Source organism: Triturus cristatus, chromosome 1_2, assembly GCF_964204655.1.
Source record: "Triturus cristatus chromosome 1_2, aTriCri1.1, whole genome shotgun sequence".
Lineage (NCBI taxonomy): Eukaryota > Metazoa > Chordata > Amphibia > Caudata > Salamandridae > Triturus > Triturus cristatus.
In genome coordinates, this window is record NC_140580.1 from 1,158,668,096 (window position 1) to 1,158,693,679 (window position 25,584).

At 49.8% G+C, this 25,584-nt stretch overlaps 1 protein-coding gene across 1 annotated transcript in view; it reads left to right on the plus strand.

Moving 5' to 3' along the window:
- FIBCD1 (fibrinogen C domain containing 1) overlaps nt 1-25,584 on the plus strand; it is an 820,840-nt gene that overhangs the window by 349,222 nt on the left and 446,034 nt on the right. Inside the window, exon 5 of the mRNA XM_085613959.1 lies at nt 24,623-24,759. Coding sequence (XP_085470085.1) covers nt 24,623-24,759 — 137 coding nt within the window. The remainder of the gene's footprint in view (nt 1-24,622; nt 24,760-25,584) is intronic.

The window sequence follows — 25,584 nt, forward strand, 5'->3', positions numbered from 1 at the left end:
AATCAGAATGAGCTCAGGCATTTGGCAACTCTTAGAGGCCTTAAACAGCCCAAGAACCCTACCTCTGCTGAGCTCAGAGAACTCTTACAGAATGATGAAAATCAAAGAGAGCTCAAGAAAGCTTCCCAGTTAGCCCCCTTAGGGACAGGAACAGGAGGCCCCCCTTCTGAAGATGCTACCGAGGTACCCCTTTCCAGTAGTCACCCCTTAGATGAGGTCCCTACTACAGAGGATGAAAGTGAGAAGGGTACTGACACAGAAGGTAATGAGGATGAAGGGAGAACTAGCCCAGTGCCAAGTGTTATACTTGGCCCAGCTAAACTAAGGCTATTGGGGACTGACAGTGGGTTTACCCCATGGGATCTCCCCAGTGGACTTAACCCAGGGCTTGGGAGGCAAAGGAATCGCTCAGGTGAATCCAATGCTTCCCATGGCTCTAGAGGCTCGCAAGGTCACTCCAGGAAAAGGATGACCACCCCTCAGAGGAGGGAACATGAGGCCCGAATGCAGGAAGCCCAGCTGAGGATCAGGAAGCAGGAGCTAGAAGTAGCCCTGATGGAAGAAAAACTGAACAAGGCTAGGCAACCTAAAGAGAGTGGGTCTATACCCACTGGTGGCAGCATTGTCCCTAAGGACAAAGATAGGGTCTTTGATAATAGGAACCTGTCTAAGGTTGTGCCCCCCTACAAAAGTGGGGATGACATCCACAAATGGATAACTGCTCTTGAGAGAGCCTGCAAAGTGCAGCAGGTTCCTGAAGACCAGTGGGCAGCAATCCTCTGGCTCTCCTTTGAAGGAAGAGGCAGAGACAGACTCCTCACTGTTAGAGAAGAGGATGTCAGAAACTACAGAGTCCTGAAGAGTGTTCTGGTTGATGGGTTAGGCTTAACCACTGAACAGTACAGGTTAATGTTCAGAGACACCCAAAAGACACAGACTCAGGACTGGTCTGAATATGTTGAATGTGCCACTAAGGCTTTGGAGGGTTGGTTGCTGGGAAGTAAGGTATCTGATTTTACAGGATTGTATAATTTGATGATGAGAGAACAGATTTTAAATAACTGTCAAAACCAGCAACTGCATCAACACTTGGTTGACTCTGATCTGACCTCTCCCCAAGAATTGGGAAAGAAGGCAGACAAATGGGTCAGAACCAGGGTTAAGCAAAAGAACCAGAACCAGGGCCAAGGGGGTGATCAGAAGAAAACAGACCAAAAGGGTGGAGATCAGAAACCTAAAGACCAGAAGTCTTCAACAGGGCCCCAAACTACTGCTAAGGAGGGTGGGTCCCAACAGTCCAAAAAGAAGAAAGAAGGTCAAAAGAAACCCTGGTGCAATCATTGCAAGAATACAACTCACTGGACTAGTGATTGCAAAAAGGGTGGAGCCCCCAACACTGTTGCCCCTAAGGCACCTGCTCCCAGTACTACTGTTAGCAGTGTTGGTCCCCAGACAAAGGGTGTAGTGGGAATCACTATGGGAACTGAAGGAGATTCTGACTTAGACAGAACCCTGACACAGGCAGTCCTGATCTGTGATGGGGACATTGATTTGTCCCTGACTGTGAGCCCCAGTAACCTGGGCAAGTACAGAAAGACTCCTTTAATAAACGAAAAAGTGGCTCAAGCCTACAGGGACACATGTGCCAGTGTCACTATGGTGACACCGGGCTTTGTGGACCCTGGACAGTACATACCAGGTGAGAACTACCTGGTGACCAATGCCAGCAATGCCACTACTTCACATAGTGTGGCAGTTGTTAACTTCTCATGGGGAGGGGTAACTGGCCTCACAAGGGTTGTGGTTAGTGCAGACCTCCCAGTAGAATGTTTGTTGGGCAATGACCTAGAGAGTTCTCTATGGTCAGAAGTGGAGTACAGGACTCATGCAGAGATGTTAGGAATATCATCACATGTCCTTGCTGTGACCAGGTCACAGGCCAAAAAGTGCCTCACTGAACCACAGGTCTTGGATCCTGGAACAATGGACCAAGCACCTACCAAGAAGAAGAACAGGAGGGTCAAGGCTGTGCCTTCCCCCCCTGCCTCAGAGTGATGATCAGCCTTCCCAGGAAGCTGATCTAGAGGACCCTGAAGGAACTGTCCCTGAAGAGCTTGAACCTGATCAGGTTGAGTTTCTGGGGACAGGGGGACCTTCAAGGGCTGACTTGAGGCAGGCTCAGTTATCCTGTCCCTCTCTTGAACCCCTCAGACAGCTGGCTGCTGCTGAGGCTGCTGGGAATGCTCAAGGTACCCATAAAGTGTATTGGGATGAAGGGCTCCTTTATTCAGAGGCTAGAGACCCTAAGCCTGGTGCAACCAGGAGGTTGGTTATACCTCTGCAATTTAGGGGCTTCCTTCTTACCTTGGCCCATGATATTCCTTTAGCAGGACACTTAGGCCAGAACAAGACTTGGGACAGGCTTGTCCCTCACTTTCACTGGCCTCACATGAATGAAGATACAAAGGAGTTTTGTCGCTCCTGTGTTACCTGCCAAGCCAGTGGCAAATCAGGTGGCACAACAAAGGCCCCCCTAATACCACTACCTGTGGTGGGGGTCCCCTTTGAAAGAGTGGGAATAGACATAGTGGGTCCCATGGATCCTCCCACTGCATCTGGGCACAGATTTATACTGGTGGTGGTGGATCATGCCACCAGGTACCCAGAAGCAATTCCCCTTAGGACCACTACAGCACCTGTTGTGGCCAGGGCCCTGCTGGGAGTATTCTCCAGAGTGGGGTTTCCTAAGGAGGTAGTATCTGACAGAGGTACCAACTTTATGTCAGGATACTTGACAGCTATGTGGAAGGAATGTGGTGTCAACTACAAGTTCACCACTCCTTATCACCCACAATGCAATGGGCTTGTTGAGAGATTCAACAAGACCCTAAAGGGTATGATCAAAGGATTACCTGAAAAGCTCAGGCGAAGATGGGACATCCTTCTACCCTGCCTTCTGTTTGCTTACAGAGAGGTCCCACAAAAGGGGGTTGGCTACAGCCCCTTTGAATTGTTGTTTGGGCACCCTGTAAGAGGCCCACTGTGTTTAGTGAAGGAAGGATGGGAGTTACCTCTCAAAAAGCCTAAACAAGACATAGTGGACTATGTACTTGGTCTCCGCTCCAGGATGGCTGAGTATATGGAGAAGGCATCCAAAAACCTTGAGGCAAGCCAGGCCTTACAGAAAGCTTGGCATGACCAAAAGGCTGTCTTGGTTGAGTTTCAGCCAGGACAGAAGGTATGGGTGTTGGAGCCAGTGGCCCCAGCAGCACTCCAAGACAAATGGTCTGGGCCCCATACAATCCTGGAAAAGAAGGGAGAGGTCACCTACTTGGTGGACCTAGGAACTCCCAGGAGTCCCCACAGGGTACTCCATGTTAACAGGCTTAAAGCATATGTTGACAGGGCAGACATGGGCTTGCTCATGGCTACAGATGAGGGACAGGAGGAAGAGAGTGACCCTCTCCCAGACCTGTTGTCTCAGAACCCTGAAGATGGCTCAGTTGAAGGAGTGACCCTTGGAGGCAACCTCACTGCCCATCAGCAGACTGAATGTAGACAGGTTCTACAATCATTTTCACATATGTTTTCCTTGATACCTAGTCAAACTGACTGGTGTACCCATGTGGTGGACACTGGTGACAGTCTGCCTGTAAAGAACAAGCTTTACAGACAACCTGACCACGTCAGGGACTGTATAAAGGCTGAGGTACATAAAATGCTGGAATTAGGTGTCATTGAACCCTCAGAGAGCCCCTGGGCTAGCCCAGTGGTTCTGGTCCCCAAACCTCACACCAAAGATGGCAAGAGAGAGATGAGGTTCTGTGTGGACTACAGGGTTCTCAATGCTGTCACCAGGACAGACGCACACCCTATTCCAAGGGCAGATGAGCTCATAGACAAACTAGCTTCTGCTAAGTTTTTGAGCACATTTGACTTGACAGCTGGCTATTGGCAAATCAGATTAGCTGAGGAGTCTAAGGCCAAAACAGCATTCTCAACCCCAGGTGGGAATTATCAATTTGTGGTGATGCCCTTTGGTCTGAAGAATGCACCTGCCACCTTCCAAAGGCTGGTGAACCAAGTCCTTACTGGGTTGGATGGCTTTTGTGCAGCATATCTTGATGACATTGCTGTCTTTAGCTCCACCTGGGAGGATCACCTGATCCACCTGAAGAAGGCTCTTGAGGCCCTGCAAAGGGCAGGCCTCCCTATCAAGGCTACTAAGTGCCAGATAGGGCAGAGTAAGGTTGTATATTTGGGTCACCTTGTAGGTGGAGGCCAAGTTCAACCACTGGAGAGTAAGATACAATCCATCAAGGACTGGTCCCCTCCAACCACCCAGACTCAAGTTCGAGCTTTCTTGGGCTTGACTGGGTACTACAGGAAGTTTGTTAAGAACTATGGGTCCATAGTGACTCATCTTAATGATCTGACATCCAAGAAGATACCCAAAAAGGTTCAGTGGACAGTAAGCTGTCAAAAGGCATTTGATGACCTGAAGGAGGCCATGTGCTCTGCACCTATCCTGAAAAGTCCTGACTACAGCAAAGAGTTTATTGTCCAAACAGATGCTTCTGAGTTGGGTGTGGGAGCTGTGCTGTCACAACTTAATGTAGATGGTCAAGACCAACCCATTGCTTTTATTAGCAGGAGGTTGACCCCCAGAGAGAAGAATTGGTCAGCTATTGAGAGGGAGGCCTTTGCTGTGGTGTGGGCCCTGAAGAAGCTGAGGCCATACTTGTTTGGCACTCACTTCAAGATTCAGACCGACCATAAGCCCCTCTTGTGGCTAAATCAGATGAAGGGTGAAAACCCCAAACTGCTTAGGTGGTCCATTTCCCTACAGGGTATGGACTTTACAGTGGAGCACCGCCCAGGTACTGACCATGGGAATGCAGATGGTCTCTCCAGGTACTTCCACTTAGGACATGAAGATGAGACTGGTCAAGGCTAGTTTAATGTCCCTGCGTTTGGGGGGGGGGGGGTTGTGTGGGAGAGTAGGGTCTGCTATCCTATGGTCACCCCAAATTTTTGCTTTTTGCTTCACTGGTTTTTGACATATTGAGGCTGTGGGCCTGCCAATCAGACCCCCAGCCTGCTGTTCTCTCTACTAAATTAAAACTATGCACCCTAGGTGCATAACCAATTGGAAGTGGATCACCCTGTCAGCCCCTGTACCAGTGTACACTAGGTACCCAGGGCATTGGTGTATCTAAGGCCTGCCAGGGGCTGAAGCATGTATTATGCCACCCCAGGCTTGGCGTAACAAATTTGACACAACTGGCTGATCACTCAGCTGGGGTAAGTTGGTGTAACCACCTCTTACTTAGGTGTAGTATGCCTATACCTAACCTTAAATGGGACACCTGGTAACCTATAAGTCACTCCTATGGCAGGCCTTAACAATCCTGAAGGCAGAGTGCTTGGTTCCATGTGAGATGGTGCTCTGGCATGAGCTGAGCCTGTCTGCAGTGGTCGGAACAACTTCCTTATACTGTTTCCAGATATCGTCATACCATATACTCTTAAGTGCATTATGAACCTCGCGGTTAAATGCTAACTTTGGTTTGGCTTTATCAAAACATGTCGAGTAAGGTGTCATACGAATTGGAATACTAACCCCTCGCCAATTCTGGCGACGGGGTTAGCATTCCACCCTTCTAGAGGGACACGACATGTACAGTACCTGAAACACGGGTAAAATCAGACATAGCCTCAGCTCCACAAAATGGATGCTGCCACCACAGACACAAGTCTGCCCTCCTGCTGCTGGGAGTCCTTCCAGCTTGGGAGGTGTGGACAAAGGGTTTCCTGCCAGGGGAGGTGCATGCACCACCCCAGACAGGATTTTGTGTATTGGTCAGGTAGGGCTTGAAAGAAACCAGACATGCCTGAGGCTCACAAGGAGCCTCGGTGCATATGCCAGTTCAAACCGGTCCTGGGGCACACCAGTCCCGGGCCTGGGGCGAGCTGGACAAAGGATTGGGGGTGTAACCACCCCCCTTCCTGGTCCCACCCTTAGGGAGGGACCTAGCAGGTAGTCCGGCCCCTAGAATCCGCTTAAAGGTAGGAGCTGTGTCCTAAGACTTCAGACATCCTGGAATCAACTTGAAACTAAGAAGAAGACGGGAACTTCGACGCTCTGCCGCACAGAGGACTGAAGCCAATCTCCCCTGTGGTCAGGGAGTGACCACCTTGCTAACGCAAGCACCATCCAGCGAATCAACGTCTGCTTTGCCGCCGCCTCCCGCCGGAGCCCGAGCCCAGAGACTGACAAGACCTGGACCTATAGACCTCTCACCGCCCGATCCACAGTCCCTGAGAAGAGGAGACCCGTGGAGGCACCGAGACACGTGGAGCCAGCCATCTTGAAAAGACCACGACAAGCTGCAAGCGCAACAACCGAGGCGCCCTCCAAGTTGTGCTTTGGGATCTGAGAAGCCCAACACCCGAGCAGCATCTGCACCAAAGGTGAGCCCTCCAGCATCTCCACGATCTGCGTGGGGCCCTTCTGCATTTTGCAACTCGACGCGCCTAACCGGTTGCTGGCCCGCTGGCTAGTGGCCATCTTGGCGACGAACTTCAAGAAATACACCACTGGTCTGGTTGCTCCAGACTGGCCTTGCTCCCCTCCAAAGGAGCAATCCCTCTGACCTTGCTGGTCAGAACCATCAGCTTATTTCATCTCCTACAACAATTGCTTTTGCCAAGGCTTGTTTGCTTCGATCAAGTCGCCGACACCGCCAACAGCGAGAGCCTGCGTGGGACAGCTCGTGACTCGACTCCTGGACGTCGTCGACCTTCAGGGACCACGTGGCTGCAGAGACAAGCTACACCTTTCTTCCTGTTTGCACCCGACATCGCCTGGTACCCACCTGGTGCCACGCTGGTCACTGGCTAGTGACTGTGAACACTGTCCCCTCTGCTTACAGGTCTTCAACATCTCCGATCCACTCTTGGATCCACTGCATCTCTTCCGGACCGGTCGCCTGCAGCATCTTTGTCCACAGGCTCCATAGAACAGATAGAAGAAACCCGACGCACTTCGACGCCTATGCACCCGCTTCCTGTGGGTGAGGTAAAGCTGGCACTCCAGTGCCCAAGTGTAGAGAATCATCTCTAGTGTCTGTGTTTCCAATCTTAAGTTCCTATTCCATCCGGAAGATCCTCTTTGCAGTAACTTTGTACTTTTTACGCACCCATTGAAAACCTATGGGAGCTCGCGTGTGACTATTTGCTCTGCACACGCAACCCGTGGACCTCCTGGTCACTAACTGAAGTTAGCTCCTTGTAGGCCCAGCGATTCTAGAGGCCCTAGGCCTTTTCCCTTTTCTGTTCGTGGTACTTATACCACTATTTTAGTATATGGTTTGAGCGGCCACCAGGGCCTATCCATATAACGTGCAACTTCTGTGTATTCTACTGTAATCTTGTTTGACGATTTGTGCTCCTGTGCTCATAAAGAGACTAGGGGTTACTTTGAGAAATAAATACATATATATTTTGAATATATATCTGTGTGGTGTCCTTTCATTGGTATAAAAGGGGGTTGCATTTGGTAAAACAGCTTGCTTAACACGTTTCACGAGTTTAGCCTCAAAGACTGCTTAGCCTACGCTACCACTAGGGCAGCTAGTCCGAAAAGGTTGACTTACAACCACACCATAAGGGTTGCTTGGCATGGTACAAGGTGGTCACTAGAACTAGTGAACAGCATATACCAGGCCAACTTCTCACACAGTCAGTGAGTGAGAGTGAGTGGGAGAGTCTGTCAGTGATAGTCTGTCAGTGAGAGACTGTCAGTGAGAGTGAGTGAGTCAGTCAGTCAGTGAGAGAGAGTGCATCTGTCAGCCAATGAGAGAGAGTGAGAGAGTCAGTGAAAGTCTGTCAGTGAGACTGAGTGAGTCAGTGAGAGTGAGTCAGTCAGTGAGAGTGAGTCAGTCAGTGAATGAGAGTGAGTCTGTCAGTCAGTGAGAGTGAGTCTGTCAGTCAGTGAGAGTGAGTGAGTCAGTCAGTGAGAGAGAGTGGGAGAGCCTGTCAGTGAGAGTCTGTCAGTCAGTCAGTGAGTCAGTGAAAGTGAGTCAGTCAGTCTGTGAGAGAGAGTCTGTCAGTCAGTGAGAGTGAGTGAGTCAGTCAGTCACTGAGAGAGAGTGGAAGAGTCTGTCAGTGAGTCTGTCAGTCAGCAAGAGTCTGTCAGGGAGAGTGAGTCAGCCAGGCAGTGAGAGAGTGGGAGAGTCAGTCAGTGAGAGAGTCTGTCAGTGAGAGTGAGTCAGTCATTGAGAGCCTGTTAGAGAGAGTGGGTGAGTCAGTCAGTCTGAGAGAGTCAGTCAGTGAGAGAGTGAGAGTCTGTCAGTGAGAGTCTGTCAGTGAGAGTCTATCAGTGAGAGTGAGTCAGTAAGAGTGAGTCAGTGAGAGTGAGTGAGTCAGTCAGTGAGTGAGAGTGAGTCAGTCAGTCAGTGAGTGAGAGTGAGTGGGAGAGTCGGTGAGTGAGAGTGAATGGTAGAGTCTGTCAGTGAGATTGAGTCAGTGAGAGTCTGTCAGTGAGAGTACGTGAGTCAGTCTGTCTGTGAGAGTCTGTTAGTGAGAGTCTGTCAGTGAGTCTGTCAGTGAGAGAGAGTGAGTCCGTCAGTGAGAGAGGGGGAGAGTCAGTTAGAGTCTGTCAGTTGAGAGTGAGTTTGTCAGAGTCAGTCAGTTAGAGTGAGTCAGTCAGTGAGAGTGAGTGAGTCAGTGAGTGAGTGTGAGTGAGTCAGTCAGTGAGTGAGAGAGAGTGGGAGAGTCAGTCAGTGAATGAGTGGGAGAGTCTGTCAGTGAGAGTCTGTCAGTGAGAGTCAGTCAGTCAGTGAGAGAGAGTGGTAGAGTCAGTTAGTGAAAAAGTGGGAGAGTCAGTCAGTGAGAGTCTGTCAGTGAGAGTCAGTCAGTGAGAGTGAGTGAGCCAGTGTATCAGTGAGAGTCTGTCAGTGAGTCTGTCAGTGAGAGAGAGTGAATGAGTGAGAGAGTGGGAGAGTCAGTCAGTGAGAGAGTGAGAGTGGGAGAGTCTGTCAGTGAGAGTGAGAGTCAGTGTGAGTGAGAGAGTCAGTGTGAGTGAGAATGTGAGTGTGAGTGAGAGTGTCAGTGTCAGTGAGAGTGTCAGTGAGTGTGAGTGTGAGAGAGTGAGAGTCTGTGAGAGTGTCAGTGAGAGTGTGAGAGAGTGAGAGTTTGTGAGAGTATCAGTGAGAGTGTGATAGTCAGTGAATATGAGTCAGCCATTAATGCAAGGCATTTGCAGTTAGGGTGAGTACTCTAAAGCTTCATTGTGACAATGGTTCGAATATAAAACCCGTACATGTTTGCAGAGTTTAACGATGTGTGGCTATTCCTAATGCTCTGAGGATACTACATTATTATATGCAAATAAATACATGCAGAACAAATAAAAGAAACAATTATAGTGAAGACTTGAATCCGCATGTTTTGAAAACCTGCAATTTCCCATCTTTCAAAAGAGCACAAGCAGCAGCTGTTTTGCAGCACTCGTGCTCGTCATTGCTAATTTATGTTAATCGATTTCATTTTAAAGTAATTCAATTAAGATAGAGGGATAGCACATCGGGTAAGGATTACAACGCACTTGAGAAAACACGTTAAACTCTTATCTTATCAAGCCCGGGAGTGGTGCGTGCGTGTGTGCGTGCACGCGCAGTCTGCTCTTTCTTGAAGCACATACTCGTGCTTGTGGCGCGCCCCTGCGCGGTCCCGCAAAGTGTATGCCGCCACAAGCGGCATACACCTTGAGGGACCGCGCAGTATGTGCTTCGAAAAAGAGCTTAACGACGGCTAAAGGTCTCCTATCCAGCTCATGCTCACTGCATAGGCGAGACCTAAAAATGGAAAGTTTGCCTACTCTGAAAAAATTAAAAGAAGTGGTCTGTGGGACCTCTGCCTGCTCTTAAAAAGTGTTGTCACCCACATTCACAAAAAGGAAGGAGAGAGAGAGAGAGAGAGAGAGAGATGCACAGGGGAGAGTCTATCAGATGAAATAAGGGGGTAATAATAATGTGCTATGCAACACATAGCCCCCCCACAAACATCTTCTGAAGTCTCATCGGAAGCAAATTGTGTGTGTACAAAGTGTGTGGTCATATACAAAGTGTCTGTGTGTGTGTGTGCAAAGTGCCTTATCACATGCAAAGTGCCTGTGTGTGAGCAAAGTGTCTCATCACATGAGGCAAAGTGTCTCTGCCTATGCAAAGTGTCTCTTGTTGCATGCCAAGTGTCTCTGCATGTGCAAAGTGTCTCATCACATGCAAAGTTTAACTTCATGTGCAATGTATATCTACCTATATAAAGTCTCTCTGAATGTGCAGTATCTCATTGCATGCAAAGTGCATCTGCATGTACTAAGTGTCTCATTGCATGCAAAGTGTCTCTGCATGTGCAAAGTGTCATTGCATGTACAAAGCGTCTGTCCATGGGCAAAGTGCCTCATCGCATGCAAAGTGCCTCTGTGTGTGTAAAGTGTCTCATTGCATGCAAAGTGTCTCTGCATGTGCAAAGTGTCTCTGCATGTACAAAGCGTCTGTCCATGGGCAAAGTGCCTCATCGCATGCAAAGTGCCTCTGTGTGTAAAGTGCCTCATCGCATGCAAAGTGTCTCTGCATTTGCAAAGTGACTCTTTGTGTGCAAAGTGTCTCTTCCTGTGCAGAGGGTCTCATCCCATGCAAAGTGCCCCTGCATGTGCAAAGTGCCTCTCCATATGCAAATTGTTTCTGCCTGTGCAAAGTGACTTTGCGTGTTAAAAGTGTCTTTGTGTGCATAGTTCTCTGCATGTTCAAAGCATTCTAACCCGTGCAAAGTGTCCTGTGAAGTGATAATGGCAAGTTGGCCACTTTAATCTCCAGTCACCCCTTCAGGAAGCCTACTGCACACTCCAGGAGCTGCCTCTAGGCGCTGCCTCTGCTTTATTGAATGAAAGCGGCAGTGGATGCCACCTGCTCACTTTTTTTTATTGTATCCGGATTCAAACTGTAATTAGACCAGGAAGGCCTCTGGCTCTGGCAGGGTCTGGCTTCACCACCGTGGCCAAGTCATGTCCATCCCAGGGTGGCAGGGAAGTGGTTGGAGCGGCACCAAAGGCTGCTCCTACCTCATTACCGCTGCCTAAAGGTGTCAGATGCCACAGGGATTATCCTATAATGCACCCCTTCCAAGCACTTGTAGCCGCCTCCGCATAGACACAAAACTGACAGCTCCAAAAGCATGCACAACTACAGAGGGTGATGGATCAAACCCAGATCTGTTGTGTGAGTGTTTGATTGGTTCTGATGCTCCGTCCATCACCACCCCCTTTTGTGACGCTTTGTTCGCCATAAGTTGGCAGGGTATGCTCAGACGTGAGTCCCTTGCTCACTTTGCCACTGGATTCAAGCAAGCCTGGCTGAAGACGGCTGAAATGCCAGAAACCGGTCCTAGGAAGCTTGTTTCCGGTCCAGGGAAGGCATGGCTTGGCAGTTCGGGCTGGACTGTTCCCATGAGGCACAGGGTCAGACTGATTTGCATATGGCCATGTCTGAACTGGGGTGGCAGAGGGGGCTAAAGAACGGTGATGGATCAAACCCAGATCTGTTGACTGGGTGTGAGTGTTTGATTGGTTCTGATGCTCCGTCCATCACCACCCCCTTTTGTACAACTACAGAGGGGGCCATACCAAGGGATCTAGGCTTGCAGGGGCCCCTAGCATAAATAAACCTCAGATTATACCAAATAGTATTACCCCCAGTCTCCAGTGACCCCAAGATAAAAACAACCATTGCTAAAGAAAATAGAGGTGACTTTTTACAGCGATTTTTTTAAGGTCTCGCCTAGGCAGCGCGTGCGCTGTCTCTTCGAGACATGCTATATTTAGGAGGATATGGGCATTAAGCTCCGCCCACTTTCTGCCCATCTTTTTAATCGCCTCCTGTTACTGTCCTTTGTAAATGGTGGCATTTCATGGCTCAATAGGCTTAGTAGTACCTCCTTTTCTCCTGTTGAAACCTCCCATAAGGTCTGCCCCTGTTACAAGTGTTGTTACTTGGTATGTTTTATTTACAGTTGGTGAGCACTATTTTCTTAGTAACTTTTTCCTTGTTGCTCTTGCAACAGCAAAGCAGAGTCCACGTATTTTCCTGCCTAGGCCAGGCGCCCGATCATTACCTTTTAAATACTCTCGCTCCCCTCCCCGCTACACAGCCGTGTACATGGTGTCTCTGTTTTAAAAAAAAAACATGGCAGCGTTCCACGCAATTTATTTTTAATAATGGCGGCCGCGCGCCTTTCTTTTTCTTCTGCGTGGCTGCCCTTTAGAAAACAGCAAGGCGTGCCGCGCGCTCTATCTTCAATTTGTGACTTGTGCCCCATATGTTGCCTTTTGTGCCTGCCTTTTATTCTGCTTTTTGTGCCTGCGGCCTTTTTCTTTTTCCTCCATGCCCACTTTACCGCCCTCCCCCTGCCGCTTCCCACCTCCCAGCTGCGCTTCCCTCCCCCTCCCGTATTTAATGGCGGCCGCTGCGCAGCCGTGCTGCTGGCACGCCAAAGGCAAGCCTATCTGTGCCCTTACATGACCCGACCCGACTGCGACCAGTGCCAGGGACCCTGGCTCTACAACCACCCACCGCTACAACTCAGCTGCCGTCCTTACACTCAACCCTGGAAAAAACAACAACTGCCAGCTGTCCAACTCCAGCAACTCCAAGGAACTCTTCAGCGTCATCTAGGAATTCACCAAGCCCCCCAGCGAAATCATGGACATCACACCATCCCAGGACCTCTGCAACAAGCTCGGCTCCTACTTCCATGTGAAAATCAAGGGCCTCTACGACGACTTCAACGTCCAGACACCTGACTCCGAAACCACCTTTTACTCCACCTGCGCCAGCCAGCTCACCATCTCCTCCTGGACCCCAGTCACCCCCGAAGACACCTCCTCGACCATGAAGGGCATCCACTCAGGAGCCCCATGGACACCCACCTTTGTACATCTTTCAGACAGCCGCCACCACCATCGCACCATCAACGCCTCCTTTGAGACCGGCATCTTTCCGGACAACTGGAAACGCGCAGAAGTCAGACCCCTGCTCAAGAAACGATCAGCAGATCCCACAGATCTCAAGAACTACCGACCAATCTCCCTCCTCCCCTTTGCGGCCAATGTATTCGAAAAGACAGTCAATGCCCACCCAACAAAATTCATCAAGGAAAACACCATCCTCGACCCCCTCCCAATTTGGATTTCACAGCAACCACAGCACCTAGACTGCTCTACTCGCCACCACAGACGACATCTGCACCCTCCTTCGACTAAGGCCACACCACGGCCCTGATCCTATTCGACCTCTCGGCAGCGTTTAACACCGTCTACCACCGCACGCTCACTGCCAGGCTACACGACGCTGGCATACTGGGCACCGCCCTTGACTGGATCTGCTCCTTCCTCACTGGCAAAACCCAAAGAATGAGACTGCCATCCTTCCTCTCCCAACCCACGTAAATCAACTGCGGAGTACCACAAGGATCGTTGCTCAGCCCCACGCTCTTCAACATCTACATGGTCCCCTCACCGCCATCGTCAGACAGCACGGACTCAGCATAGTATCCTAAGCCGATGACACCCAGCTCATCCTCTCCCTCACCAAGGACCCAATCACCACCAGACACAATTTCCAGCAAGGAATGAAGTCGCATCCTGCAGCAAATGCCTGAAGCTCAACTGAGAGAAGACAGAGGTCTAAGTCCTCAGGCCCTCCCCCTCTGCATGGGACAACACCTGGTGGCCCACTACCCTCGACAGCCTTCCCACCGCCACGGACCACACCACAAACCTCGGCATCTTACTCACCTCCTCCCTCTCCATGACCCGACAGGTCAACGCCGTCGCCTCCAGCTGCTTCAACACCCTCCGCATCCTCCAAAAGACCTTCAAATGGATCCCCCCCCCGAATCGAGGAAGACAGTCACCCATGCACTCATAATCAGCAGACTGGACTACGGAAATGCCCTCTACGCCGGGATCAACAAGTCTCTGCTCCGCAAACTCCAGACCATTCAGAACACCGCAGCCAGACTCGTACTCAGCATCCCTCGACACGAACACATCACCCAACACATGCGGAACCTCCACTGGCTCCCCGTTGAGAAGAGAATAACTTTCAAGATACTCACCCATACCTACAAATGCCTCCACAATACCGGGCCCCAATACCTCAATGAGAGAATCTCCTTCCATTTACCCAAGAGAAATCTCCGATCAGCCGACCTCGCCCTTGCCGAAACCCCGTGCATCCACAGAGCCAGAACAGGTAGAAAAGCCTTCTCCTACATGTATACCCAAGACCTGGAACCAGCTCCCGATCGACAACAGAAATACCCCTTCCCTGAACACATTCAGGAAGGCACTTAAGACTTGGCTCTTCGACAGAACGGAGCTGCATACCCCCCCCCCCCCCCCCCAGCGCAATTTAGACCCTCACAGGTGAGTAGAGTACTCTACAAACCCCCTAATTGATTGATTGAATGGTGGCCGTGCACCTATGTTTACTTTTGCAGAGCTCACCCAACTTTTTTCAAAGTTCTCCAAACCGTGAGAGTTAGTGCTGAAGGCTTCAGGAAAAGGAGTGGCAGGTGCCCTGTGTAGGCGGCTGAGTTCCGGGTCAGCCAGCCTGCAGGCTCGGGTTCCCCCCTTTCATGATCAGCACCTCACTCACTCCCAATCTGGCAATCTGTCTGCTTACTTCCCAGTTCCTTGCTGCTTTAAGTACCAGGCCTTTCTCAGTCTTACTTTGGTTCTAGGAATGCTGTCTAACTCTCTGCTCTTTGCAGCAGGCATCTTAATTGTCTGTGCTGCTTTAGCATGAGCGGAAATAGCCACTAGATAAAACTCCGATCGCTCTCCTGCAGGAACATTAATCGCCAAAGTTACCTTTGCATTTTTGTTGTTATCTGACAACCTCTGGACACACAAGGACAAGTTCTTTGCAGCAGGACTCTCAATCCTCTGCGCTACTTTAGCATGAGTGCAAAAACAGCCACTAGACAGAAGAACTCCAATCTCTCCCCAGCAGGAGCATTCAACGCCTAAGTTACCTTTACATTTGTATTGTTCCCTAATAACCTGTAGACACACAAGGAACTCTGCACTTAGTGCTTTTTAAATCCCTGTTATTTCTCACCACGCCCCCTCTCTTCCTCCAAGTTCAGCACCAGGTGCGGCTGCACTGGTGGCACCGCCCTGGAGCCCACCCTGTACACAGCGTAAGAGGCTATGGGGTTTTCTCGGCGACCTCGATGACTGCCTGCAAAAAGCTGGCACAGAGGATTACAGAGTAAGAACAGAAATTCTTTTACCTTCAATGTCTTATTTGGTGGCCTGCGATCCTAATGTACATATTGGTGGAGTGAACTGTTAAATAGTTTTTGTACCCTTACTTACTTTGGCCACAACTTGTATGGTTACCCCAACCACCTTTTTTCATTCTGCCGTATACAATCTTTATTCACCCCTTTATTTCTACCCAAAGAGTGGTCCAAATTGTGCCTAGCTAAAACTTCTGTAATGTGAATGCTCCCATACCTTCACAGAGCAGGATTTCAACAATTTAGTGGTTTGGCTTCTGGATAGTGCGCATACGTGTCCACACAACATCCCTACAAACATTGGTAAACATCACACGTACACAGACATCCTTACCTTCAAATCCATTCCACATAAATCCACTACACACAACACATTTTAACATCTTATAATATCATGTCTAACAGTTCAACTACACACAGTTCCGCACCACATCATTCCACTCCATGCCATACAATTACAAACCAATAACATAAACTACACACCAAACCACATAGGTAAAAACATTTTAATTTACAACGTCAATAGCTCTAACTCTCGTAAATGCGAGACCCATTGCATTGCAAATGCTTTTTTCTGGTTTGTTGGTCTTCCTTGAGAAAGGGGAGCATTGGCTCTGTAATAGAAGGTGGAGGGGTTAACAGGTGACATTCTTGTCATTAAAATGCGCTGTGTGGTTGGAGAAGGTAGAGGGTCCATATTATATGTTTTGCATTTTAAATAATTGAATTTCTTTTAACCTTATTTCCTATGGGGTTTTATTTTAATTTCCTAGCACTATTATTTTCTGTGGGAGAGTGTTGCACCACAAGGGGTTGGCCATTTGTGGCGCTAGACCTACTACTGCTTTTTTTTAGTAGTAATGTACTGTCATAAGTTAGACTCCACCCCCTTTTTTAGGTCTGGCACCTAGAGTTACAGTGCGTAGCACTGCTCGCGCAGCGCGAGTCCTCTTGTAAGGGTGTTTTGAAAGCTGACCACACGCTCGTGCGTGTGATCAGGCTTTTGCCGGCAGGCATTGGCTTTCGTGTGTTTTTTTTTTTTTAAAAGGCACGCAATTGGGCAAAGGCGGGCGCCCACAGTGCGTCACAGCAGAATGAAACAGGTTAGAAAGGCACACGATTGGGCAAAGTCGGGGCATGTCCCGCCTTTGCTCAGCCCATTCCCGTCTGTGTCTAGCACGCGCAGATGCGCGTGTTCGCCTCGCTTCCGCTGCTGCGCTCCCCCCCCCCCGCTCCTCTGTGGTTTCCTTTCACGTTAGTGCCGCGTGGCCATGTCACTTTCACGGCCGCGCAGCTTTTGCGTGTTAAAAATGAATCCGCCTAATGCATAGCATATGCCAGGCGCTCAAAAACATGAATGTGCATCACTACATGCTATGCACAGGTGCATGCAGGGTAGTTACATTTTCCATCTATTCTAGACCATATCCTGCAAGCATCACTCGATCCTCACCTTCTCTTATCCGCATTTACCCTCGGATGCAGCGTGGGCTCTTGATTGATCCTGGACATTTACACTTTCCCCAGACTTTCAACTTATAGACGTTGCTGTTTTACTTTAAAGAATGTAGGGGTGTCTTTGAGGGCTGCCGGAAGAGGATGTGAACACAGTGAGTGCGGGTGTAGTGTACATGAATTGAATCTCAGCTCTGTCGCACTGACTGTGTGTCATCTTGGGCAGTGTCCGTCTTTCCTCACTGTAGCACAATGAGAACAGATCTACATTTACCAGTGTCCTGTACCTTGCACAAACCCCTGGTGCTGCTTTCCCTCTTGTTTGCTGGAGTGTTGTTTGTCTTCGCTACCAAGGACACACAGCATGGCATGCAGCGGGAGGGGGGCTGATGGCTGCTCTGGGTGCACAGCAGGACCCCTGTGTGGCGCAGTGAGAGTCCAGCAGCACTGCCCCCGCCCCCCCTTCACCCTCAAGGGCCTGAAGGCTTTCAGTCGTGAGTCGTGACAAAGCTAGGAGGAAGGTGTCCGGTCCGCTTGTATTGGCACAGATTGCGAATGAGCAGACTGACTCGGGAGGAGAGAGTGCCACACTGCTAGGCAGCGCCTTTCTTTCTTAGAATGGGCTTCTAGGCGCAACCCCTCCGCTCACAGGACCAGCCCACAGCGCGTCACGGCAGAATGAAACAGGTGACCAGCTTAGCCGATGTGTATACTTTCGACCCTAGTTACGTTGAAAACTTCGGATGGGTGGAGAGAGGGCTGTGTGTCTGCCCCACAGTGAGATACACACCAGCACCCCACAGGCAGAAACACACACGCACTCCCAAGACGGGGACACCAGCACCCCACAGGCAGGACACGCACACAGACACACACGGACACACACACGGACACACACACGGACACACACATGGACACACACGGACACACACGGACACACACACGGACACACATACTGTGCTCCAGAAGGGCAGGCGTCTTGCGCACACACAAGATAACATGTATGGGGAGTGCACCAGCAGTGCAGGCTTCTTGTGCAAGATAACATGTATGGGATGTGCACCAGCAGTGCAGGCTTCTTGAACACACACAACAGGTATGGGATGTGCACCAGCAGTGCGGCTTCTTGCACACACACATCAGGTATGAGGTGTGTACCATCAGTGCAGGCTTCTTGTGCAAGATAACATGTATGGGATGTGCACCAGCAGGGGACGCTTCTTGCACACACCACACACACAGCAGGTATTAGGGGTGCACCAGAAGGGCAGGCTTCTTGCACACACCAAGGTGTGCACAAGAAGACAGGTATGGGATGTGCATCAGCAGTGCAGGCTTCTTGTGCAAGATAGCATGTATGGGATGTGCACCAGCAGTGCAGGTTTCTTGAACACACACAACAGGTATGGGAAGTGCACCAGCAGTGCAGGCTTCGTGCACACACACACATCAGATATGAGGTGTGCACCATCAGTGCAGGCTTCTTGTGCAAGATAACATGTATGGGATGTGCACCAGCAGTGCAGGCTTCTTGAACACACACAACAGCAGTGCAGGCTTCTTGCACACACACACATCAGAAATGAGGTGTGCACCATCAGTGCAGGCTTCTTGCACAAGATAACATGTTTGGGGAGTGCACCAGCAGTGCAGGCTTCTTGAACACACACAACAGGTATGGGATGTGCACTAGCAGTGCAGGCTTCTTGCACACACACATCAGGTATGAGGTGTGCACCATCAGTGCAGGCTTCTTGTGCAAGATAACATGTATGGGATGTGCACCAGCAGGGGAATCTTCTTGCGCACACACAGCAGGTATTAGGTGTGCACCAGCAGGGCAGGCTTCTTGCACACACCAAGGTGTGCACAAGAAGACAGGTATGGGATGTGCACCAGCAGTGCAGGCTTCTTGCACACACCAGGGTGTGCACAAGAGAACAAGTATGGGCTGTGCACCAGCAGTGGATGCTTCTTGCACACACACAGCAGGTATTGGGTGTACACCAGCAGTGCAGGCTTCTTGCACACACCAGGGAGTACACAAGATAACATGTATGGGATATGCACCAGCAGTGGACGCTTCTTGCACACACACAACAGGTATGGGATGTGCACCAGCAGTGGACTCTTCTTGCACACACACAACATGTATGGCATGTGCACCAGCAGTGGACGCTTCTTGCACACACACAACAGGTATGAGATGTGCACCAGCAGTGGACGACTTTTGCACACACACAACAGGTAAGGGATGTGCACCAGCAGTGCAGGCTTCTTGCACACACACATCAGGTATGAGGTGTGCACCAGCATTGCAGGCTTCTTGTGCAAGTTAACAGGTATGGGATGTGCACCAGCAGGGGACGCTTCTTGCACACACCCAGCAGGTATTGGGTGTGCACCAGCAGTGCAGGCTTCCTGTGCAAGATAACAGGTATGGGATGTGCACCAGCAGGGGACGCTTCTTGCACACACCCAGCAAGCATTGGGTGTGCACCAGCAGTGCAGGCTTCTTGCACACCTAGGGTGTACACAAGAGAACATGTATGGGTTGTGCAACAGCACTGCAGGGTTCTCGCACACACACACACACCAGGTATGGGGTGTGCACTAGCAGTGCAGGATTCTTGCACAAGATAACATGTATGGGATGTGCACTAGCAGTGCAGGCTTCTTTCACACACACATCAGGTATGAGGTGTGCACCAGCAGTGCAGGCTTCTTGTGCAAGATAACAGGTATGGGATGTGCACCAGCAGTGAATGCTTCTTGCACACAACCAGCAGGTATTGGGTGTGCATCAGCAGTGCAGGCTTCTTGCACACAGTAGGGTGTACACAAGAGAACATGTATGGGTTGTGCAACAGCAGTGCAGGGTTCTCGCACACACACCAGGTATGGGGTGTGCACTAGCAGTGCAGGCTTCTTGCACAAGATAACATGTATGGGATGTGCACTAGCAGTGCACATGGCTTGGGCACACACAGCAGGTATTGGGTTACACCGGAAGTGCAGGTTTCTTGCACACAACAAGGGTGTGCACAAGAGAACAGGTTTGGGATGTGCACCACCGGTGCAGTCTTCTTTCACACACACACACCAGTTATGGGGTGTGCACCAGAAGTGCAGAATTCTCTTGCACCTACAACAGGTATGGGATGTGCACCAGCAGTGCAGGCTTCTCTTGTGCACACACAACTGTTGCGTGATGGTCAACAGCAATGCAGACTTTACATGCACACACGCCCCCCACACTCCCACCCTTTCTGTTATGGGATGGGGACCCACAGTGCAGTCTTCTCTCATTTTCCGACAGCAGGACTAATTTCAGAAGCACCTCCATGTTGTCTACATTCCGTGTGGTGCAGCAACATGCATGTGCCAAGGCGGCATTCTTATGTACACTACCAGCTGGGTCCCAACAAAGGTCTGATTTAAAGGCCCATCAGCCCTCCTTTTGTTTGAGAATATAGGGGGTGGCAGCTCTCTGAGCCTAACACTGGGGCCAAATCAATGCAAGACAACAAAGGCCCACAGCATGTCATCACTTCACAAGTGCTTATGAGAAAGTATGGTTTGGAGGCAGCTTTTTAACTTAGTTTAACTCCCTATGTAAGAGATGTGATATATTGCTCTGTATGAGTAGTTACACAAATGTTGATGCCAATGGTACCTACTACTTATTTTGTTCAATTATTTTATAGCGCTACTCATCCTAGTGTAGGGTGTCACAGCGCTTTACATCACACACTGAGGTACAATAAATCATACGTGTGTAAATCAGTCCAATTCTTTTTTTTTTATATACATAAGGTAATGAGGATTATAATTTATAAGGCGTAGGAATCACATATCATTCATACGTGTGAACATTAAATGTTAAGAGTGAACGGTTGGGAGAAACACAAAGCCAGGATATGAAACCTAACGCAGGGGTTGTGGTGGTCTGCACTCATAAGACTTCATGACTTCCCTCATTACAATCTCAGAATAACAACACACAGAGGAAAAACAAGAAGGATCTAAAGGCAAGATTTGCATTTGCCTCTAGCTCCCTGCTGCCGGTAAACAGAGCGCTGTGCTGGATGAGAAGGCTCCAGGAAGCCGCAGCGGTATCAGCACATGGACTGTTGACACTGAGAGCCGGCCGGAGGCTGCAGGGGCCCTTTGCAGCGTTGCTTCTGTGACTCTCAAGGCATGCAGTCTTTGCAGGAGCCCTGGGAGGTGGCGCCGCTCGGAGCATCTGGGGGCATATTTACAATAACTGACGCATCCCTGCATATCAGCAGGGATGCGCCAGTTATTTTGCGCCCCAGCTCCACCACCATGGATGCGCCGCATTTATAATGCGGCGCACCATGGGGCAAAAACGGCACAGATGCGTCACGCATCTGTGCTGTAAAAGTGGCGCATTGCTGGATTTGCGTCGCAAGCGCGACGCAGCTCCAGCAATGCTCTTGGGGGCCCTATCTTCACAATGCTGCGTCAATCCTTACGCCTGCTTCAAGCAGGCGCAGGGTTTTGACGCAGCATGGGCTCAAAAGTGACTGAGTGAAATCTTGTAGATTTCACTCAGCCACTTTTAGGAGGCGTTCCTGCGCCGGACCGCCCCCACCTGCCCTGGAATGCCTACATGTGGCGCATCTCCCAGATGCGTCACGTTGTAAATACCCCGCACCATGGCGCAGGATTTGCGCCGCTGCTGCATCACAAAAGTGACGCAACGGCGGCGTAAATGAGGCGCAAGTCAAACATAAATCTGCCCCCAGGGGTTTATAAAGACATGCTCTGCTCCTAAGGCCACAGGCTCACGACAGCACATATCGCTTCAGCAGACCATACGGGCCCTCAAGTTCCTGCTCCGTTAGCACTGCGCTTCAAACTAAAGCTGAAGCAGGCGTTTAGGGGGTGGGGTGTGCCAAGGCAGAAGGCTACGAGGCTCCATGAATGCAAGACACATGATCATCTTCAAGACATGCCCCTCGACGCTGTCTTTTTTTTTTATTCTTCTTTTTTTTTCTTTTTTTTTTTTTTTTCTTTTTTTTTATCATTTTTTTATTACATTTTTTTATTTATGCTTGTGGTTACAACAGAGAGAAAAGAAAAAGAAAAAAAGAAAAAACAATGAATAAAAAGAAAAGAAAAAACAAGAAAAGAACAGGCCTTAATTCAGGACAATGAGAGAGTACACAATAACTGTAAGCATAAGCGATACTAGCAAAAACTTACTAAACAGTACTCGGCACAGTATAAATGAGCGAAAAAAAAAAAACCAGAGAGAAGCACATAAATAAGGATTCTTCCATCATTAATCATTACATTACAGTTGGTCATTAGGGGGCATTATATAACATCTTGCAATACTATTAAAAGACTTACTACTTAACCTAGGTAGGGCAGCAGAACCAATGTTATTGACCTATCCATGCCTCGAGTGAAGCCCAGATGCCCCTCGACGCTGTCAATTTAGAGATTACTAAAAATACTATTAGAGAACAGGAGGGCTGAAGGCTGACTGTAAACAATGGAGTGACAGTGAGCTGAAATTAATTCCAGCATTCCACCTATCGGTGTTTTATATCCCTCACTGTAATGCTTTGGGTGCAGTGGGTATGCCCAGACGCGGGCCCTGTGCTCACTGTACCACTGCAGCCAAGCTGCATCCTACACATGAAGCCCAAATAAGTTGTAACCTGTCTGGGGTGGCTTGTGTTCCAGTGCAGATGGGACCTGTCCTTACATTTCAGGCTGGACGGGTCCCATTGAGTAAAGGACCCAGGATGGTTTGTGTATAGCCAGCTTCTGTTTAAGGTGGCATGGCGGGCAAGCAAATGATGGACTGGAATGCAGCCTAAGTAACTAATTCCCATTGGTAGAAATGAATTCAAACATTCTACCCATCAGTCTTTTGTATTTCTCAGTCGAGCGCCTCCACATCACCCTCCATTCTGGATCTGTGGAAGCTTCCAAGGGAGTGGCTGAGATAGGGGCACGGGTCGGAGAACGCAAGTAGGCTTCCCCTTACCTCATCTTTTGGTGCCACCCTCATACAGAGACAGTCAGATTGGCATAAGGAAGAAGCACCCGCCTCCACTGCCAATGCCTCATCATCAAACTGCATGTGCACGGCAAGTTGGTGGAGAAAAAGAAGAAACAGGATCTGTGGAGGCTTTTTGCACCCCTGTTCAATCCAGCTGTCTATGAATGCCCAGTACCTGCTGTCATTAAATGCCCAGTACTGCCAAGGCCCCCAGGTGACCCAGGAAACAACTGTCATTACATAACAGCCACATCTGAGAGGAGAAACAAGCATTTGCAATGCAATAGGTCTCGCATTTGCAAGAGTCTGACCTATTGGCATTGTAAATGACAATGCCTTTTATTTATGTGTTTGAAAACCTGCAAGCGGTGCGTAAACAAGCACTTTGTACTTCTAGCTCTTGCTTATGAGAAGCAAAGCTGGCAGTCTCTTTTACTGACAGCCTTGCTTCTCGTAAGCAAGGACTATACGTACAAAGTGCGTGTTTATGCACCATTTGCAGGTTTTCAAAACAAATTAATAAAAGGCATTGTCATTTACAATGCCAATAGCTCCAACTCTCGCAAATGCGAGACCTATTGCTTTGCAAATGCTTGTTAGAGAGGGGAGACATGTAAGTCTACATTTTTTAGTAACTTCACACTTAAGATTTGTAGACAAGCAAAGGTAGTAAAGTTACTCAAAAGTGTAAGGATAAATGTACACATGCAAATTACTCACAGGTGTAAGGTACCTTTGTGAATAGCTCTGATAATATTTACAACTCCCTTTCCCCCATTTGGGAAGTCTTCTACTTCCTCCCCAAATATTTATTCGGGGCCCCCTAAGGCAGACAAAGAAACGCCTGTCTGGCACACCCCGTGTCTCAGCAGGGGCTTTACTGTCATCTTCTGCCCCTACCTGTGATACTGAACTGCGCATGTGGTGATAAATGCCACCATTGTAGTTCATGTTTGTGTGACCCCAGTGAGGCCTCCAGAACTACACTCAAGAGTGAGTGAGTGAGCAAGAGATACGTTTGTGTGACCCTAGTGAGGCCTCCAGAACTACACTCAAGAGTGAGTGAGTGAGCAAGAGATACGTTTGTGTGACCCCAGTGAGGCCTCCAGAACTACACTCAAGAGTGAGTGAGTGAGCAAGAGATACGTTTGTGTGACCCCAGTGAGGCCTCCAGAACTACACTCAAAAGTGAGTAAGAGAATGAGTGTTTATGTGAGCGAGTGAGCGAGTGAGCAAGTGATTGAGCAATTGAATGAGTGAGTGATCAAATGAGTGCATGTGTGAGCAATTGCATGAGTGCGCGAGAGAGTGAAAGATCACAGTGAGAGGATGAGCGAGTGATTCTGTGATTTTGTGAGTAATCGAGTGACGGATTGTGTAAGATAGTGAGTGAGCAATCATGTTAGTATGTGGGTGAGCGACTGAAAGATCAAATTAATGAGTACGTTAGTAGGCATATGAGTTAGTGAGCAACCAACCAACCAAGTAAATGAATGAGGAAGTGAGCTAGAGAGTGATCAAGTGGGTGAGTGAGTTAATGAAAGTGTAATGTGAATGAATGAGCAGTTGGCTACCCTTGCATAGCCGCTTTAAAAAGTGAATCAACACTCACAGTGGCTTCCAGCACTGGACATAGCAGGGTAGACATGCTCTCCAGTACTGGACACAATACCCCCGCCGTGCTTGAGTCTTGATGATGCCGCCTGTGAATCTTCATCTCACTTCAAGCCCTCACCTTGTTTTCTCCCCCTGCAGGCTCTCGCCCCCGTGACTGCTATGACATTTATACCAGTGGGCATCAGGAAGATGGCATTTACTCTGTCTACCCCACGCACGACCCAGCGGGCTTCCAGGTCTTCTGCGACATGCGCACCGACGGAGGTGGCTGGACGGTGAGTGCTGGTCTCTCAGCCATCGTGGCCGGGGCGGGTTGAAGGTCTACACCCAAGTACACCAGGGCTGGCACTTGGCATGGGCAGTATGGGCAGCTGCTCAGGGCCCGCTACTGCTCACAACTACGGGGCACGCACCAGTGTCACGCCGTTAAACAGACCAGTGTTATAAGGCCGAGAGGGCAGCGAAAGTGCAGTGCTGTGCGGCCGAGAGGGCAGTGGTAGTGCAGCGCTGTGAGTCCCAGAGGGTAGTGCTAGTGCAGCGCTGTGAGTCACAGAGGACAGCGATAGTGCCGCGCTGTGAGGCCTAGAGGGCAGTGGTAGTGCAGCGCTGTGAGTCCCAGAGGGTAGTGCTAGTGCAGCGCTTTGAGTCCCAGAGGGCAGTGGTAGTGCATCGCTGTGAGTCACAGAGGGCAGCGGCAGTGCAGCACTGTGAGTCCCAGAGGGCAGTGGTAGTGCATCGCTGTTAGCCCGAGAGGACAGTGGTAGTGCAGCACTGTGAGTCCCAGAGGGTAGTGCTAGTGCAGCGCTGTGAGTCACAGTGGGCAGTGATAGAGCCGTGCAGTGAGGCCCAGAGGGCAGTGGTAGTTTAGCGCTGTGAGGCCCAGAGGCCAGCAGTAGTTCACCACTGTGAGGCCCAGATGGCAGGGATAGTGCAGCACTGTGAGTCCCAGAGGGCAGCGGTAGTGCATCGCTGTAAGGGCCCATAGGCAGTTCACCACTGTGAGGCCCAGAGGGCAGTGGTAGTGCAGCGCTGTGAGGCCCAGAAGGCAGGGGTAGTGCAGCACTGTGAGTCCCAGAGGGCAGCAGTAGTGCAGCACTGTG